Source organism: Silene latifolia, chromosome 9 (genome assembly GCF_048544455.1).
Source record: "Silene latifolia isolate original U9 population chromosome 9, ASM4854445v1, whole genome shotgun sequence".
NCBI lineage: Eukaryota > Viridiplantae > Streptophyta > Magnoliopsida > Caryophyllales > Caryophyllaceae > Silene > Silene latifolia.
This window is the reverse complement of record NC_133534.1, coordinates 8,778,884-8,797,862: the sequence shown is the minus strand read 5'-3', so window position 1 is coordinate 8,797,862 and position 18,979 is coordinate 8,778,884. Positions and strand designations below refer to the sequence as shown.

At 35.4% G+C, this 18,979-nt stretch overlaps 2 protein-coding genes across 3 annotated transcripts; both read left to right on the top strand.

Annotated features, from left to right (window-relative positions):
* Positions 1-929: 929 nt before the first annotated feature.
* Positions 930-6,703, top strand: LOC141598995 (3beta-hydroxysteroid-dehydrogenase/decarboxylase-like). 2 transcript variants are annotated; one of them, XM_074418851.1, is made up of 10 exons: positions 930-1,170; positions 1,551-1,793; positions 2,409-2,498; positions 2,608-2,741; positions 3,121-3,291; positions 4,048-4,173; positions 4,725-4,804; positions 4,988-5,186; positions 5,861-5,966; positions 6,385-6,703. In XM_074418851.1, exons 2-9 carry the CDS (start codon positions 1,562-1,564, stop codon positions 5,936-5,938), a joined length of 1,110 nt encoding a protein of 369 aa, XP_074274952.1. In that variant the 5' UTR covers positions 930-1,170; positions 1,551-1,561; the 3' UTR covers positions 5,939-5,966; positions 6,385-6,703. The 2 variants fall into 2 exon arrangements, with proteins under 2 accessions (XP_074274952.1, XP_074274953.1); XM_074418852.1 differs by having other exon boundaries at positions 6,382-6,703.
* Positions 6,704-7,926: 1,223 nt separating this feature from the next.
* On the top strand, positions 7,927-18,352 carry LOC141598993 (3beta-hydroxysteroid-dehydrogenase/decarboxylase-like). The gene is made up of 13 exons (XM_074418850.1): positions 7,927-8,126; positions 9,211-9,453; positions 9,698-9,787; positions 9,892-10,025; positions 11,143-11,313; positions 12,283-12,408; positions 13,045-13,124; positions 13,362-13,560; positions 14,502-14,607; positions 15,486-15,660; positions 16,449-16,605; positions 17,254-17,320; positions 17,952-18,352. The coding sequence occupies exons 2-13, from the start codon at positions 9,222-9,224 to the stop codon at positions 18,059-18,061; spliced, it is 1,647 nt and encodes a 548-aa protein (XP_074274951.1). The 5' UTR covers positions 7,927-8,126; positions 9,211-9,221; the 3' UTR covers positions 18,062-18,352.
* The last annotated feature ends 627 nt before the right edge of the window (positions 18,353-18,979 follow it).

Sequence of the window (18,979 nt, the reverse complement as noted above, 5' to 3'; positions counted from 1 at the left end):
ATAACTTAGTGAGAGACCGTCTCTCCCAAGTTTTTGTGATGACAAAGGGACATTCAAGCTGTCACATAGAAAATTTAGTACATAATCTATACAGTCTAATTAAAAGGTAATCTTAAGCATTTTCATTAACATTTTTCCTATTTAAATTACCTCTTGAGCTTCTTACTAATCAATCATCTTATTTAATAATACTTATAGCACACAAAATAAATGAAAAACAATTAAAAAATGAGAATCAATAGTACCTTTTAAAAAACAATGGAACTCAATATTGCTATTAATTAAATTAAATAATAACTTGATTATTTATTAGGTTTGATTTGTTTAAATTAAATTTTACTAGTGTATACTTAATTTTTTGAAGAAACTAGTGAAAATTTATTGGTGTCAAATACATAGTTTTCGGTCCAGTTAGGTTTAAGATCGGAGTTGGACTGAATATTTGAGGTTTGGTCCGGTTTAAGAACGGAAATTTGCTATGGTACCCCTTAATTTTGTCAGATTTCTCATGATACCCTTGTTTTAAGAATCTGCCTATGCCATCTTTGAGGTTCCATTTTTGTCTCATGGTACCTCTAATATATCAGTCGTTATATGAAGGTTAAGTTTTGAGGTTCCATTAGGTTTTTGATTTTATCTAATTTGGGGATCGATCTTGAACCGATGGTCCGATGCCCACCCTTATAGAGTTAGAGTGACTTGGGTAGGGACAAGCACCAAAACTGATATACTTAAACAGCTAGTCTTGCTATAGATCGATATATTCGTTTATAGTTAAAGGCGGGTCAAATAGCTTAAAAATGGTGATATTTTCCGCCTCTATCACCCCACTTATTACTTGTCCCGTCTTTAGTTATAGACGGATATGTACCGTCTATAATGAGATTTTTTGTTACTTAAATTAGAAAAAGAATCATCACTAGCTAGACACTCTGTCAAGAACATCACTATCTGCATCAAATAAGACAATTCCTGCACTAAAATGTGTTACTCCACTGTCGCCAGATATCCTACGTGCTACGCACTAATTACGAAGAAATCGCAGGATAGTGGAAATAAAAAACCCAAACCTGCGATCACTACTCTCGCTTCTCTACTGTCACCAGATATTCTAGGTCTATCAATCGCCGATTTCAACCTATTATTCTCGAGTTGTTTCCCTTCTTCAAGGTACACTAATCTTAATTTAAATCAGTAATTATTGTGTAGGACCGTTTTATGGTGCAACGGAGAAAAATTGTCGATAAATAGCGGTTTTTTTATCGTCAAATGGACCGTTTTATTGTGTAGGACCGTGCTTTGATTATTGATCTGGAAACAACCTATTTATGTTGCTAATACAATTTGCAAAAGCCGTTAAGAGTTAAGACACTTGATGATGTTGTTGATATTGTATGCTTTGTTTAGCAAGATGTTAGATGTTGACTATATGCTACACGAATTGCGAATCTGCATCTCTGCCCATTAATTCGCGGACTTTACCTGTTATTTTTAGTATGCATTGTTTATCCAAAGAGTACTGATGTTGTGATAATTGTTGTGGATAATAGTTGAGTTCAAGATGTCAAGTCAGAAGAGATGGTGTGTTGTTACTGGAGGACGAGGTTTCGCAGCCAGACATTTGGTGGAAATGCTGCTTAGTTACGAAATGTATTGTGTTATAATAGCTGATTTAGGTCCTTCCATTAAGCTTGAGCCATATGAGGAAGATGGAGCTCTCGGAAAGGCGTTAAAGGCTGGCCGTGCTAAGTATGTATCTGCTGATCTTAGGGACAAGACTCAAGTTCTTAAAGGTTGACTCTCGTATATATTTTCTTTAGAATTTTGTAGGGTAAATTTCGTCGTTTGATTAGGTTTTTGTCGGTCATTGACTTATTGTTGGTTAGATTTGACAACGGTTGACTACTAAACTCAAATGGCAATAATATAATTGGGATGAATGGAGTAGCATTTTCATGTAGTTTCATTTTAGGAGGGTAAATTTCTTCATTTGATTGGGTTATTGTCGATCGTTGACTTATTTGTTTAGTAGTTGTATTGTGATTAACCACATTATATCTGGTGTATAATGTTAAGATTTGGTTAGATTTGACAATGGTTGACCACTAAAGTTAAATGGCGATAATATAAATGGGATGTATGGAGAAGCTTTTGTTGCAGTTAATTAGCCGGGTAATTTTTTTCATTTGATTACGTTTTTATTGGCCATTGACTTATTGTCGTCCTAGTTGTGTTGTGACTAATCGCCAATCAGGTTGTATTGAGTGTAGTGTGTAAAGATATTGTTTAGATTTGACAACTGTTGACCAGTAACGTCAAATGGCGATGCTATAGTCGGGATGTATGAAGTACTGTAGCATTTGTTGAAGTTACTTTTTGACCGATCAAAACGTTTTTTGGTCTCCCAGCTTTTCAAGGAGCCGAGGTTGTCTTTCATATGGCAGCGCCTGATTCGTCAATTAACAATTACAATCTCCAACGCTCAGTTAATGTTGAAGGTGAACTTGTTTTGCTTTTTGTCAATTGGAGTATTTGGGATGATAATACTAATTAGTGGTACCAGACTAATAGAACGTTTCGTCCTGTCACCTGCACTTTTTTTTGCAGGAACCAAGAATGTGATTGAGGCTTGTGTTGCATTGCAAGTGAAACGGTTAATCTATACCAGCTCTCCTAGCGTTGTCTTTGATGGAGTGCATGGAATTATCAATGGGGATGAATCTTTGTCGTATCCAGTAAAGGTATCGCGTTCATTTTCTGTTTGTTTGTATATGTTCTGCAAATGCTCTTCTATAACTTTTCCGTAACATTTTCTCTTATTCAGCCTACTTATGTTTCCCTATTCTTTTTCTCTTCGCTACATTGCTCCAAGATTAGTGAATGGCGAACGCCTCTGAAAATATAATTTCGAATCTCATTTAATTAACCTTACTTACCACAATTAGAAGAAGAAAGAGAAAAAGAGAGGCAAAAATGTTAACTATCAATCATAGCCGTGCCCAAATTTCTCTGAAGAGACTATTCTAGTGAAGTAGTGATAACTTTGATTTTTATCTCAATTAGGGCCTGGTGAGCCACTGGTTACTCGTCTAATGCACTTTTTTTAAATTTGAATTTCAGCATAATGACTTTTATTCAGCCACTAAAGCTGAAGGAGAAGCATTGGTCTTAAAGGCAAATGGTGAGAAAGGACTTCTTACATGCTGCATACGGCCAAGCAGTATTTTTGGCCCTGGTGACAAACTGCTAGTTCCATCTTTGGTTGCTGCTGCTAGGGCAGGGAAGTCCAAGGTAAATTGTTGTGACTTCAGTGATGAATTTTTATACTTGCTCTTAAGTTAGTAGCCCTTCTTGTCCTATAATAAAAAGGTTAAAATGCTGAAGACGTTTAAATTATTGCAGCCATTAGAAATAGAAAATGTAGGCAGAGTAATTCGTCTGCTAGATGGAAGACTTCATTGTTGAGTCTGCTGTTGCAATAGTCATCACTGCTTGATCGAGGCCATTGCGCTAGAAATGTAGCCGATACCACCTTCTGTCGCGGTAATTGATAACTTGGTCGTGATGTGGTGTCCCAGCTAATATTCAATACGAAGTGTTTCAATACAAGATTACAAGGAGTAGAATGCCACAAGCCATTATAATCCTAGCCTCTCGCTGCCATCACATTATTAACTCCACAACACCTTGGTATTAAAGCTCAAAGATGTAATAACAGATAGGGTATTTTGTCCGAATCAATCTTTTTTTTTATCTGTATGCTTGCTCGCGTATTTGATATTTATAATATTATTTCTTGATTGATGCTACTCCATCTTAAAAATGAAGTACTTAAAAATTGTAGTGTTGAAACTAAAGTTTGCCATAAGGGTAAAAAATATGTATCACTGCAGAACTAAAGTGAAATGAGAATTTTGTGATTCAATTCAAATTGAAGTTTTCTATTGTAAAATGTATGCCTGTTATTGTGTTACTTTCTCCTAATATACTCGACTTTTTTTTTTTGCTGACATTTTGTGTATTCTTTTTATCTCTGACAATGCGCAGTTTATAATCGGAGATGGGAACAACATGTATGATTTCACTTATGTTGGAAATGTGGCTCATGCTCATATATGTGCTGAACAAGCTCTTGCATCTGAAGGACCTGCTGCAGAGAAAGCTTCAGGTCAGGTAATGTTGCGCTACCCTTTGTCATCTATTTATATTACTGTCTTTTTGAACTCTTACGAAAGTAAACACTAAGTGACTAAGGTCTATGTTTACACTATCCATTCAAATGTAGTAAGGGTGCATTCTTTTCACCTTATTTTGCTGATTTTTTTGGTATGTATTTCTGACAATTAGAAGTTTTAGATTATAATTGAACTTTTTGGAAAAAAATAAAACTTATCTACAAATCAGCAAAATATGTTCAGATAGCAGAGCTTGAATGTTAAGCACTCAGAAAATTTAGAGCATTATCACCTCGTGACTATTCTTAATTTTATTTATGTCACCATACTATTTCACTGCAGTGTTTTTACACTTGGATGTGAAAGTAATGGCGATTTGAATGATATTGTTATCAGAATAAGAAAGTGTTCTCTGCCATTACATTTGCCATTTTTGTCTTCAATGTTAAATCTGTAGTTATTTGTTAGTCACAAGGCTCCTGTGCTCGTTAAGATAATTCGCGAAAATTCATTTGTAGGCTGAAATCAGCTTTCATCTTTTGTTTGCAGGCATATTTCATTACAAATATGGAGCCTATCAAATTTTGGGATTTTATGTCGATCATACTTGAGGGCCTAAGTTATGAAAGGTCTGTCACCTGTCGGTGTAGTAGTTTTTTATCAGTTCATATTTGGCTTTTTTTACCTATATGATGGCCGTTTATCCTTACCATAATTTAATCCTTTTCATCAATTATGTTTTTATTTGATTTTGTCACTTTGTGGAACTAAGCTGTATTTTGTTGGATTTTCTGTTGCTCTTGTGCTTGCAGGCCTAGAATAAAAATTCCTGCAGCTGTCATGATGCCTATAGCTTACTTGATAGAGTTCATCTATAGACTATTCGCTCCCTTTGGTATGAAAGTTCCACAGCTGACACCTTCAAGAATCAGACTTCTTTCATGCAATAGGACTTTCAGTTGCTCAAAAGCAAAAGATCTACTTAGCTACACACCCGTTGTGTCATTCCAGGTTCTTTTATTTTATATTTCTAACCAAAATCTTTGCACTATATGTGATGAGCAGAATCCTCTATAAAGTGCTGGATACTACAAATTATGATTCTCACAAAACTGTATGAGTTGTAGTTTACACCTTTAGCTTCTATTTTTCTCCCCGGTTATATATATATATTTTTTTTTTTTTTTTGGTGACGAGGGGTTTTAATCCCCCTGGGCCCGGGCATTCCGGCGTCACCACCTGGACCATGTAAACCACCCCAATTGGGGCCCCGCCGAGATAACCGCATGCAATTGCTCCCCGGTTATATTATCCAATAAAATGCGGTGCACTTAAATTTATCATGCAGAATCCTCGAACATGATCTGTGTGTCCAGGAAACAGCTCAAAGTTGATAGCTATATCTGGTTGGCATCATCTGGTTGTGTCATGAGTATATTACTAATATCATCAGGCACTAGGCGTTCACTGTCCTTTCAAAAGCCTTGGAAAATGTTAAATCGGGTTTTTAAACTCACTTAAGTCCATGTGGACTGTGTCTAAACCCCCAGCTTTTGGCGCTCTATAAATTGTTTGAGCATGAAACCAACTGTGTCACTAAATGATCAATTTTAGTAGTTGTATGTCATCATCCTTCAGCTGCAGTAGGAATTGAATTTAACCTTTGCTGGTGTTTGATGGTGCAGGAGGGCCTGGAAAAGACAATAGACTCTTACTCACACTTGAGGAATGAAAAACAGTCTAGAAAAGATAAGACATTCTAAAATTCACCGATATCTTTGCATTGGAGAGGTATTTCAATTTTAAATTTCTGTACTTCCTTTAGTAAACCTTAACCATCTGTAAACTTTTGGGTGAAATCATATTATTGAAAATGTGTGAAATGCATCACCGTTTAGTATGAAATCATATGGATTCCATTTTCTCTCTCGCAACATATACCAAGTTAGCAAAATGATAAACCCACAAAGCTCGCAATTCCGATTTATTACATCTAGAAAGTCAGGAGCCTTGAAGTGGCTAGCTAGTTATCTGTGCTACATAACATTGTATTAATGTCCATATCTTTAGAATATTTAAAATTGCTCTAGTTTAAGGGAACTCTTAAGTCTATTATATGCATTATATATATATATTCCCTCGTAATGGAATAATATTTGATCAGTGTGCCTAATTTCTCTCCGCACTCTGTTTAACATGTGGTCAGCAGTCAGCACGGCACATAACCAAGTGAGCAAGGGGAAAATGGTGTACAACTGAAAGCAAATCTTCTCTTGGGTTGATGGCTCTAATGGGTTTCCTTTTCCTGGTCTTGTTCTGTATCAAGAACTAGTTTGTATACCGGTGCAATGCGGGGATTTGTCCATGTGTCTTTTCGCATTCCATTTCTGTGTCATGATTGTAGCTCTCTTGGTAGACATTGTATTTCTTGCTCAAAAAATCCTCGAGTAATAAACATAATTATTTTACAGGATTTTGCTAAATGATAATGCTCTCAAGTTCCCTTAATGGATGAATAAATAAAGAGAGTAATTTTATTGAAAAAAAAAAAAAAAAAAAAAAAAAAAAAAAAAAAAAATAGGCTCTCAAGTTAAAGCTTTTGAGATTTCCATAGCTCATTTAAGAACCACCAGGTGGAGCTAGGGAGGGGCTATAGGGGCGCTCGCCGCAGTCGGAAATTGTGAAGTTTTTAGTTAAAGAGTAAGTCTTCTGAGAGACGGTCTCTTAATAAGCTTTATTGAGAGATTATTGTACAATTTTAAGAAAAAGTGGTACTAAAGGTAATAAAATAGGTACAAATCATGATTAATGATAAAATGGGTACATTTATTATGTAAATAGGTACGAAATTACTATGTCACGATCAACAATAAAAAGGGTACGAAATACAAATAAAAGGGTACGAAAGATTGGTCTCTCAATAACTTAGTGAGAGACCGTCTCTCCCAAGTTTTATTGTTAGTTAAAATTTTTCAGCATTTTTCGAATTTTCCTTAAACCATTACCCGTTCGCTTCCACCGAGATTTTTTGCCTCCGCTGAAGGCAATTTCTGGCTCCGCCATTAGGTCCATCACGGTACGGCTAGTGAGTCTATAAATTGACTGATTAATTATAGTTTGAAGCTCCATTCCACTTTTATTGTCCTACTTTCTATTTTAGGAGGATGTAGAGAAATATAGGTGAAATTATACTACTCCTTTAATCATGAAGAATAGGGTTGCACAAAAAATCCGATTATCCAATTCAAACCAACATTCAGTTCGAATTCGATCCGAAAAGATGGACACCCGATCAGATAATAGTGGTAGTCAATTAGTCATTTTGACAAGGGAGTGATAGATAAAAGATTAAGAGTAATAATGGTAATCTACACATTTTCCATACCAAAATTAGGTAAATTGCAATAAATGGGAGAAAAGAGGACAATAAAAGTGAAATAGATAAAGTATTAGTATTATTTACTGATCAAATATAGGTAAACCTGGTAAACGGTCAATTGGCTCAGGTTTGAGTCAGATCAATTCGGGTTCAGGTTGTTCGAGTTTGCAAGAATTTGGGTTAGGTCGGGTCATTTCGGGTTGGTGTTACCAAGTTATTTTGGAATAACGATCAGAATACGATAATAAATATTCGGGTTGGGTTGAATAAGCACCGGTCAGTTTGGATCCACAATTCGGACGTGGGTCGGGATCGGGTCCGGCCAATTTTACCAGGCTAAATATACGGATTGCTTTACTCTGCTTTACAGCCAGAATCGACGTGCTACATTGTACTGTACTAAAAATAGAAAAACCTGTGATCAATACGAAAAAAACACTCTAGGATTCAACTGTCACCAGAGATTTTGCGGCACATCAATCAGCGATTTGAATATATTTGCGCGTCGTTCGTAAATTCGCTGCTGCAATTCTTCGCTCTTTACTTCATTACTGTTCTTCCCTAATTTCAAGGTAAATTAATTTTCATTACTCAAATAGAATCATTAAATTGCTCAATTTTTGTTATATAATTCATTTCAGCAGCAAAATGTTGATTAAATTTTTATGAAAGAATCACTAATATGCATCTCTGCGCATTAATTTTGATATTTTACTTTTGTTTTAGTATAATTTAAGATTTTATTCGTTGAACTGTTTTGATTATCTTAGTAATTTGCAAAATTTTGACTAAATTTGCTCCAGGTGTCGTCAATCTTCGTTTCTGCGCATGAATTTGCTATTTACCTGATTTTTTTTAGTACATTTCGTTTATCCAAATAATGACGAAGGTTTGATCAATGTCGCGGATTGTTGAGTTTAAGATGCTGGTTATTAAATCATTGCCTATCTAAGTGATCTCCACAATGTAGACTAATATTGCGGAATATGATCAACGGAGTGCAAGAATTGCGAATTTGCTACAAGTATTGTTAATTTGCATCGCCGCGTATTAATTTGCTATTTTACCTGATTTTTAGTACACTTCGTTTAACTAAATAATGATGAAGATCTGATCAATGTTGTGGTCTCGTGGATAGTTGAGTTTGCGATGCTAGTTATTAAGCACAAATAAGACTATACATCCAGATATATATGAGCATGGTACATCCAATAAAAATCTAATTGAGCTTATATGCAATCTTTTCAAGCTTTTAAAATTTTTGAGTTACATTTTAATTTTATTGTTGTCAAAATTAAAATCTAATGGAGCTTATATGTATTATTTTTGAGTTTCATTATGATATTTTGAGTTTAAAATTTATATAAAAGGCGCTCAAATTCTTTTCAATAAAGCTCGTAAAATGTACATATAAGCTGAAATACTTTATTATAAAGCTCCATTGCTCCAATTCTATACTGTCAGTTAACAACCGGTTGTATAGTCTACTAATTGGTTATTAAGTCGTTGTCTATCTAAGTAATATGCATAATGTAGACTCAATTTATTATTTACTATGGAGTACAAGAATTGCTATATTTTGCAATTTTATGTATCATTTTTAGTATCCGTTGCTTGTTTGAGCAGTGTTGATGGTGTGATCAATGTTGTGAATAGGTGAGTTTAAGATGTCAAGCCAAGAGAGATGGTGTGTTGTTACTGGAGGACGAGGTTTTGCAGCGAGGCATTTAGTGGAAATGTTGATTAGTTACGAAATGTATTGTGTTAGAATAGCTGATTTGGCTCCTTCCATTCGGCTTGAGCAATATGAGGAGGAGGGGCCTCTTGGAAAGGCGTTGAAGGTTGGGCGTGCTCAGTATGTATCTGCCGATCTCAGGGACAAGACTCAAGTTCTTAAAGGTTGACTCTCTTATACGATCTTTTCGAGTTCTAGGAGGGTATCTTTCATCATTTGATTAGGTTTTATTACTGATTGTTGTGGTTATATTTTGACTGATCTGAGAATCTTGGCAAAAAGAAGTTGCATGACTTGAATTAAAACAGTGACCACTAAATTCAAATGGCTATACTATAAATGGGATGTGTGGAGTAGCATTTTTTTGAAGTTACAATTCGACCGATATGAACTTTTTTTATTGCCCAGCTTTTCAAGGAGCCGAGGTTGTCTTTCATATGGCAGCGCCTGATTCATCAATTAACAATTACAATCTCCAACGTTCAGTTAATGTTGAAGGTGAACCTGTTTTGCTTTTTGTTAATTGGAGTATTTGGGATGGTAATTAGTGGTTCCATTCTAAAACCAGGTCTCGTTTGGTGCTTCTACAATTTTTAATGCAGGAACCAAGAATGTGATCGAGTCTTGTGTTGCATTGCAAGTGAATAGGTTAATCTATACCAGCTCTCCGAGCGTTGTCTTTGATGGAGTGCATGGAATTATCAATGGGGATGAATCTTTGTCGTATCCAGTAAAGGTACGGCTGCCATTTCCTATTTGTTATAAATGTGTTGCCAATGCTCGTCTATATATTTTCGATAACATTTTCTTATATATAGGCTACTTAATTTTCTATATTCCTTCTCTCTTGGCCATACTGATTCAAGGTAAGGGAATGCCTTTGAAAGTATAATTTCAAATAACATTTTTAGTTATCCTTACATTCCTAAAATGAGAAGCAGAAAGAGAAATGAGAGAAGAAGGAATGTTAACTTACAATCTTAACTTAAATATCTCTAAAGAGACTAATCTAGTGATAAATTTGACTTGCATCTTAATTGGGTCTGTACATGATTGTTTGGGTTAAAACATGACCCAAAGAGTTGATAATACAAGAAATTGGGTCTCTATATAAGGGGTCGCACGCACAAACGCTTGCCCCTAGATTCACAAAACATATATGTTTTCGAACAATCTATTAAACACCAAGAATCTCATCAGCGACTTTTTGATAATAGACGAACTTGCTTTTTTCCATAATAGTTCCAAAGCAAATGAACAATCCAAAGCCAAAGAACATTAAAGAGGCAAATTGCCATTAGTTTGATAAAGATCAGGGTTGGTTCTTTGAGAAATAAGAGAGTATTTTTTTTATAGTCCAATGAAGTAGCATTTGGTTAACATAACTAGTTTGTATACTTTTTCTACATCAATTTATCAGCAGACAGAATTTAGGCTAAGACGAGATTCTACTATTCTTTGTGTATAGATAATAAGTTGGTTAATTGACCTTGGTACTTACTTCTGGAGCTCTCTAACTATGCTAATGTATATGCTAACTCTAAACTGAAGTACACTTGTTCAAAATTGGAGTATCATGCTTCGAGTTGATATTCCGCGAGACGTTCAAAATTAGAGCTTTCTTATAAAAGCTCCAATAGAAACATGTTTTAAGAGTGGGGCCCTTGGTGTGTTTAGTACACTGTGATATTGTTGATAATTTAAGTTGCTGCTGTTCTGTTATTTGAAAATTAAACCTGCTTTCCATGCCTTTCTACTGTTTTGTTTACTTTCTAATATTTTCCTTCCTTTTGCTTGGGGACTTGTGGGGGAACTGTCTACTCATCTAATGTACTTAAAATTTTGAATTTCAGCATAATGACTTTTATTCAGCTACTAAAGCTGAGGGGGAAGCACTGGTCTTAAAGGCAAATGGTGAAAAAGGGCTTCTTACATGCTGCATACGTCCGAGCAGTATCTTTGGCCCTGGTGACAGGCTACTAGTTCCATCTTTGGTTACTGCTGCTAGGGCAGGGAAGTCCAAGGTAAATTGTTGTGACTCGTGTGGTACATTGTTATTCCTTCCTGTATATCAAGTTAGTAAACTCTCCTCCTAAAATTAAAGGTTGAAATGCTGAAGATGTTTGAAGTATTGTAGCTATTAGAAACAGAAAATGCACGCGGAGTAATTATTTTTCTGTATGCATCAAAAACATGCTTACACGTGTGTCCTATGTATCACAAAGTCGTAATGACAAGAGTTTTAAGGCTGGCACCGCATAGGTGCACAGATATTACGAGATCCACGGGGACATAATGTTTTCGAAATTTGAACATTTAATATTGGCTTTTGGACATATTGCCGATCTTAACTGGATTGCTGGTTTCAGTGTGATGTAATCTGTTTAACTCACTTTTCTGCTTCTATTAAGTAAGTGCTTTGTTATTCTGGTGGAGAGTTCTCTTAGGTGTACCTTTGTGTAATCTTATGTGGACTGATGTAAGCTTTAGTATATTTTACCTCACAAGTGAACGAGTCATTGTTTCACTCTCGACAGTCGTTCCACAAGGTGGTTTGCAGCTGATATTTAATACGATGTCTTAATACCTTGAGAAGAAGCTCATAAGCCATTATAATTCTAGCCTCACTCAGCCATCTCATACTACTCCACAGCTCCATGTCACCTTGGTGTAATAATGTAATATAACAGATAGGATATGTTGTCCGAATAACTTGTTTTTTTTATGTGTTTTCCTGCTTGCATCTTTGATATTGATGATATAACTTCATGCATTAATGCTACTCCATGTTAAAATTGAAGTACTAAAAACTGTAGTTTATAAACTGAGAATTGCCATCAGGGTAAAAAAGGTGTATGGTGTATCACTGCAGAACAAAAGTGAGATGGGAAGTTTGTGCTTCAAATTCAAATTGATGTTTTCAGTTGTAAAGTGTACATTTGTTACTGTATTACTTATCCTGACATTTTGTGTTTTTTTATGACAATGTGCAGTTTATAATAGGAGATGGAAACAACATGTATGATTTCACCTATGTTGGAAATGTGGCTCATGCTCATATATGTGCTGAACGAGCACTAGCCTCTAAAGGACCAGTTGCAGAGAAAGCTTCAGGTCAGGTATTCTGCGTTTGCCTTTGCTGTGTATTATTGATATTATTGTTTTCTTAAACTCTTAAGAAAGTGAGCACGTACGCAACCATTTTTTTTTTCCTTCGTTCCTCCAATCCTTTTCTAGAGGAACTGTCATTAATTTCTCTGTTTAGTATTCTGGGCCTATGATGACACTATTTATTCTAATGTAGTGTAGTAAGGGACTAAGTGCATTATTTTCACCTATTTTGCTGAACTTATTTTTCATGTATCTCTGGAAATTTTGTTGTTTTTAAAACATAACTGAAGTTTTTGAAAAATGAAATTTGAACTTCTCTGCGAATCAGGAAAATAGTTAAGAATAGCGGAGCCCGAGTGTTAAGCACTCAGATAATTTAGAGCATTATGGCCTCCTGGCTATTCTTAACTTTATTGATGTCACCATAGTATTTGACAGCTGTGTTTTTAGCTTGGATGTAAAAGTAATGATGATTCTATGATATAGTTTACAGATTAAGACGGGAGCTTTCCGCAGTTCCTTTTGCCATTTTTGTTTCCAATGTTAAATGATCAGTTATTTGTTAGTCACAAGGCTGCTGAGCTCACCAAGATAATTAGAGAAAGTTCAATTTTAAGTAATTAGCGTTTATCTTTTGTTTGCAGGCATATTTCATTACAAATATGGAGCCTATCAAATTTTGGGACTTTATGTCAATCATACTTGAGGGCCTAGGTTATGAAAGGTCTGTTGCTGTAGTAGGTTTTGATCAGTTCATACAGGGCTGGCTGCCTGGAACCAGCCACTCCCTTTCCACCGTCAATCTAATTTTAATTTTTTCTCTACTTGCCTATAAGATGGATTTTTGGCCTTAATCATAATTTTTTGTGTTTCTCGTTAATTATTGTTTTTTATTTGATTATGCCACTTTGTGGTACTAAGCTGTAGTTTGTTACATTTACTTATGGTCTTCTGCTTGCAGGCCTAGAATAAAAATTCCTGCAGTTGTTATGATGCCTATAGCTCACTTGGTAGAGTTCATCTATAGAATATTGGCCCCCTATGGTATGAAAGTTCCACAGCTGACCCCTTCAAGAATCAGACTTCTTTCGTGTGATAGGACTTTTAGTTGCTCAAAAGCAGTTGATCGACTTGGCTACTCACCCATTGTGTCACTCCAGGTTCTTATATTTAATTTGTTTCGAAATAAGCTCTTTGCACTAAATATTTAAATTGTCGGCCATTTATTTCAATCATTGCCATTAGCCCATTACTCAGGGGCTCTAGAGCCCTGTTGCGATCACAGTACATTCGCATATCTACAAAGTACTGGATACTCCAAATCAGGTCTCAAACAGAATATTAAATGAGTTTCAGTTCGTGCTTTCTTAAATGATGTTTTAGAATTATTTTGGTTGATGGCACTGATTTTCCAAAATTTGGATGTTGAGGATGTTGTTTGGCTAATTTTTGTATCGAATAGTGTTGTGACTTGTGAGTACTCTTCATTTTCATTCTAAAAAGATTCAATTGATTTTAATCTTTTCAACTCACATGGTTTACCCTTTTAGAATGGGGTGTAAATGGTTGGTCTAATGCCTATTTGAGAAAGGAAATGTTTTGAACGATCTTAGAAGGTTTAATCAGGAAATATTAGGCCATTGGAGCTTCTATCTTTCTTCCCAGATATGTTATCCAGTAATAAATTGTAGTGCATTTAAATTCATCGTGCTGGAAAACTCAAACGTGATCTTTGTGTCTAGGAAACAGCTCAAATTTGATGGTTATATGACTTGAAATCAGTAGGGAAAAGGATTCATGTCTTCTCATGGTATCATCTGGTTGTTTGTCATCCGTATCGCTACTGTCTTTAGGCACTACCACACTAGACATTCGCTGGCCTTTCAAAAGCCTTGGTAAATGTTAAATGCGGTTTTCAAGATCAATCAAGTCCATGTGGACAATGTCTAAACTGCAAGCCTCAGCCTGTGGCTCTCCATATATTGTTTGAGCATGAAAAGAAACTGTCTAACGTAAATTTTGATTGGTGTATGTCACCATCCTTCAGAGTTCAGATGCAATAAGAAATTAATTTAACTTTTGCTGGCGTTTGATGGTGCAGGAGGGTCTAGAGAAGACAATAGAGTCTTACTCACACTTAAGGGCAGAACAGCAGCCTAGAAAAGATAGACAGTCTAAAATTCACAGATATCTTGGCGGTGGCAGAGGTATTTTAATTCTTAGTTTCAGTACTTCATATGTTGAACCATCTCTGTAAACTTTTGGGTGAAACTATTATCGTAGAAATTTTATGTGAAATGTATCATATTTTAGTATGAAACCAGCAGATATCATATAAATTCTGTATGGAACATTTTCACAGAAAATCTACTCCACATTCTCTACTTGTTAGCTGTTACGGTGTATCTTTTATTCTTTCAATTTCTTATATGGATACCACTTTTAAAGGTTCAAAACTCCAAACTCCTTTTTTTATGAAGTTAGCAAAATGATAAAAGTATAAAGCTCTCAGTCCAACATATTACATCTAGGAAGAGATGAATCTTTGATGTGGCTAGCTAGTGATTTGAAACATTTTTTTGTAAACGTCTATCTGCAAAATTGTGTAGTATGTCTCAAAGGCTCCTCAGTTCGAATGAAGTTGTCATATTACTGATCTTTAGCAACTTGGGGTTTTACTGTATGATCTGCTATAGTCTCCTGTGAGGATGTGACCCTATAACTACTATACCACTCATCCACTTGCTCTCTGCTGAACATATTTCCCATTTTAGAAGACAGCAGTGACGAAAGTAATATTTTGCTCTTTTTTGCAATATTGAACTTCTCAGACTTCAGTTTCAAAATTTTAAATTTACTCACTTGATTAGGACATACTTAATACTCCGTATATAACTTTATTGGAGCAGCCTTTTGTGTTTATTGCCAATTAGATTTTAAATTTACATTGTGATGTTTTCTCGTTAAAAAAAAAGAGAGTAATACTATGTGCATTTATTAATGGTCCTTTTATTAGCAGAGGAAAGACCCATTTTGGTTGGTCATGCTCATTGATAAGCTGCTATTCACTTTGGGCTCATTGCAGTTGCTGATGTGCTCCTTTGGAAGGATGAAAAGCAAAGTCTGGCCACCATACTTATTTTGCTTGCGTTCTATTACAACTTTGTTGCATCTGGATACAGTATGATCGCAACAATATGCAAACTCTTCCTGCTGGTAGCTGTTTTCCTGTACATTCACGCCAATCTGCCTGAAAGAATGTATGATTAGTTTGTGTTATTTCCTTTCCATTTCTTTCCCCCACCTGAAATTGATCGATAATTCCCTAATATAGAATTTTTAGTTCAATCGAGTCTCCACAAGTGAAAAGGCCAAAAGAGTGATGTTTCCAGTCAGTAAAGAAATCACGTGATTATTCAGTTAGCAGGTATCTTATTTATGTCGGCCAAAATTTTCTGCAAACTAATGTATTCCATCCAGCAAAGTTGTATGGAGAAAATCTTTGTGAATATGTTTTAGTATTAATATAGCGAAGTATTCACTTGAAGGGGTCAAAAAAAATGCAGAATCACCAACTACTAACCACCATCACTTTCTGAACAAGAGCTCAGGCTGTTAACTCTCAACAAAAACTATGAATTGTATAAGTCGGACAATTTGTTTTTGAGTTTGTTGCTGATTATGCTCCTCCGGATCATATTATACTATTATGTTGTGCATTGATTACTCAATTTCATTTGGCCTTCCTCTTACTGTTTCCAATTATCATGTAGTGCCCTGTTCACTGCTCAGTAAAGATGCAGTAAGGCTATACCTTAACTCTCTTCCTCAACTGGCATCCTAGGCATGTCTTTATACGTGTCAAGTAGTGCTTTTGACCTCTATACTAGTGAATTTCTCTGTTATTGTCCATTGAAAAAATGAAACGTTGCTGCATCTATTATGGAGAGAGTAAATGTTGTTTTGGTGGAGGGATTTAATATTTATACAGTAAACATACTGATGGTGTATTTGTTGCTGGAAAAAAATGGAAAATCCGTATGTACAGATTTGGATGTACTATAGAGAAAGTTCCCGTGTCTGCTTTTCACTGCTCGGTGGAGAAGACAAACAGAGCCGCACTTTCAGTTGTCACACAGTGGAACACTGCAGTTGATGTATTTAAAACGCTCTGCAGGGGCGGTGACTGGATGTTGTTTCTGAAGGTAAAGATAGCGTGTTTTCAATTTTGGTTTGGCAAACATGATCCATCATATGGAATAAGAGCACAGTTCACAATGATGAAACAAATATGAAAAACATAAAATAAGAATGAAAATCCAGAAACCCTTGTGAAACTATCTAAAAGAAGCTAAAGGAAAGATAATTGTGAAAGCGTGTAGAAAGCATGGACATTAGCTTCCTAGCGTTTGAATTAATCTAAATATTAAATTTCTTTGTGACTTCCATTGAAATTTTTATGATCTTGTTGGCCGGCACTTAATATGTTATATAGTACTCCTATAGTGACATGTAACTTTCTGCATTATCGGTAACTTGGTAAATGGTAAGCACCGAGGCTTGCTGTGAGCAGCAGAGTATGAGTAGCTCATTTGCTGCTAATTATAGATTGCTCGTCTAATTCAGCAAAATTTATGATTGCTTGGCATTGGTATTCTGCAGTTCATTCTCTGCAGTTTCCATCACAGTTGATTCCACCTCATAGGCGTGTGAAAATACTCGCGCGTTCCTTTCATTCTCATGACTTGCTTGTTAATTGTTTAATTTTTTTTTTCTTTGCTGCTTTGTTCAAATGTCTAACAAAACATTTCAATGTATGAGTTAAGCTTATCATTCGTCTTCAAATGGAACAGGTTGCTGTCGCTCTTGTGATTGTGGGTCTTCTTAGTGCCATCTCTTTTCAGCGTTTGTACTTGTCTGGTGCGTTTTCCAGTTATTTCTTCCTAGATTACATGCTGTCCATAATCCTTTTTTCTTCCTAGATTACTCTCTAAGCAGTTTATGATTTTTTCGCTTTCTTTCCACCATAGCCAGTTTTTGGTTATAAAATTACGAAGTTATCCTTCTTTTTAGTCAAATTTACCAAGTTTTCCTAATAAAACGTAAATCTCTTTTGTAATTACTTAACCAACAACCTTAAACCCTCGTAACTAACCTTAAAAAAAAAAAAGAAACTTTCAGTTTTAAATGTATTCATAATTTACCAAATGTAAAGTTTGGGCCAACTCAGAAAAACATGAAGCTAGGCTCGGGTTCTCTTGTGATCTGATAATTTTGTTAATTTATTACTCTTATTTGTCTTTAAAACAATTATTAATTTAAAATCTACCCCTTTTAAAGTTCACAAAGACTAACCCTTACTCATCTTAGATCTGGGTCCTAGGTAGGAAGATAATATAAGCGTTCTGAATTAATTCTTAATCTATTTTAACTTTACCTTTTTCAATACAGAACCTACTAATTTGTGTTCTTTTAAAATTAAAAATGGGGGAATGTATGTTTGTGATTCTTCATGATGTGTTTTAATGGTAGTGTTATGTATATATTGTAGGAATTCTGATCATGTTCTCAGCCTTTTATATCTACGATAAGAAAGAGGACGAAATTGACGGCATTATATCAAGGATCACTAACTCTAGAAGCACACCAAAATCAGAGTAAACATTAGAGATGTAGAATGAGATGATGATCATTCATGCAGCTTGGTGCGTTTAGACTTGGGATCTATGGAAATCACTTGCTTGTGCTCTCATAATGTAGACATGTAGGCGTTTGCTTCGTCGACCATTTTACCCATCGTCTATTCATGAAGCGCGATATTCCTGCTTGCTTGTCCTTTGAGAGTTCGGTCTTTCTATTTATTTTTTCGGTTAGAGTTGGGACTTTCTAACAGTTACGAAGTACATTTGTTACATTTTTTTGGTTTATATGTTCTTTTTATTGTATGGTCAATCTTTGGGTTTTTTTCATGCTCTCTCTCTCTTGACAATTTATGTTTGACCGATAGATCGTATGCAAATTAAAAATTTAAAATTCCTCTAATTTAGGAAAGATTTAAAGGGAAATTGTTTTCAAAACACCTGCTCTATTCCCCTCCCGTCCCCTAACCTCTCTTTCACGTCACCCTTGTAAAAAGTTTAGCTGACATGGTATGCGTGGCTTGCAGGTTATCACTTATACTCGAGACATGGTAAGGCAACGATTCCAGGTTCCTTCGTCATCCAAAACAAATAAAATGAAGTGCACTATTAATTGTATTTTGAATATTTCATTTGTGAAGAGAACAAATGAGATTGGCTAAAAGTGGACATTACAAAACAATTAAGTCAGATTGACCATTTTCCTAAAAAACTTAATAATATACCCTAATAAACTCGAAACGAGGTGGCCTGACCCGATCTAGTCCGACTTCCTACAAATCCGAAAGTGACCCAACTCGAATTGATCTGACTTAACTCGGCCTGCTTGATTCGTTTACTAGGTCTAGGTAAAAGTGTACTGACGAGGAAAATGCTAACTACATAAATAAATACCTGACAAAGCTGACGCGATAAGGATAATTCGAGACCTGAAACTGTG

Excerpts from the sequence above, each read along its gene's own strand:
- LOC141598995 (XM_074418851.1), top strand. The coding sequence starts at position 1,562 with ATGTCAAGTCAGAAGAGATGGTGTGTTGTTACTGGAGGACGAGGTTTC. Across the intron at positions 4,805-4,987 it reads GAGGGCCTAAGTTATGAAAG|GCCTAGAATAAAAATTCCTG; the intron begins GTCTGTCACCTG and ends TTGTGCTTGCAG. Across the intron at positions 5,187-5,860 it reads CACCCGTTGTGTCATTCCAG|GAGGGCCTGGAAAAGACAAT; the intron begins GTTCTTTTATTT and ends TTGATGGTGCAG.
- LOC141598993 (XM_074418850.1), top strand. The coding sequence starts at position 9,222 with ATGTCAAGCCAAGAGAGATGGTGTGTTGTTACTGGAGGACGAGGTTTT. Across the intron at positions 11,314-12,282 it reads CTAGGGCAGGGAAGTCCAAG|TTTATAATAGGAGATGGAAA; the intron begins GTAAATTGTTGT and ends GACAATGTGCAG. Across the intron at positions 15,661-16,448 it reads GCCAATCTGCCTGAAAGAAT|ATTTGGATGTACTATAGAGA; the intron begins GTATGATTAGTT and ends CCGTATGTACAG.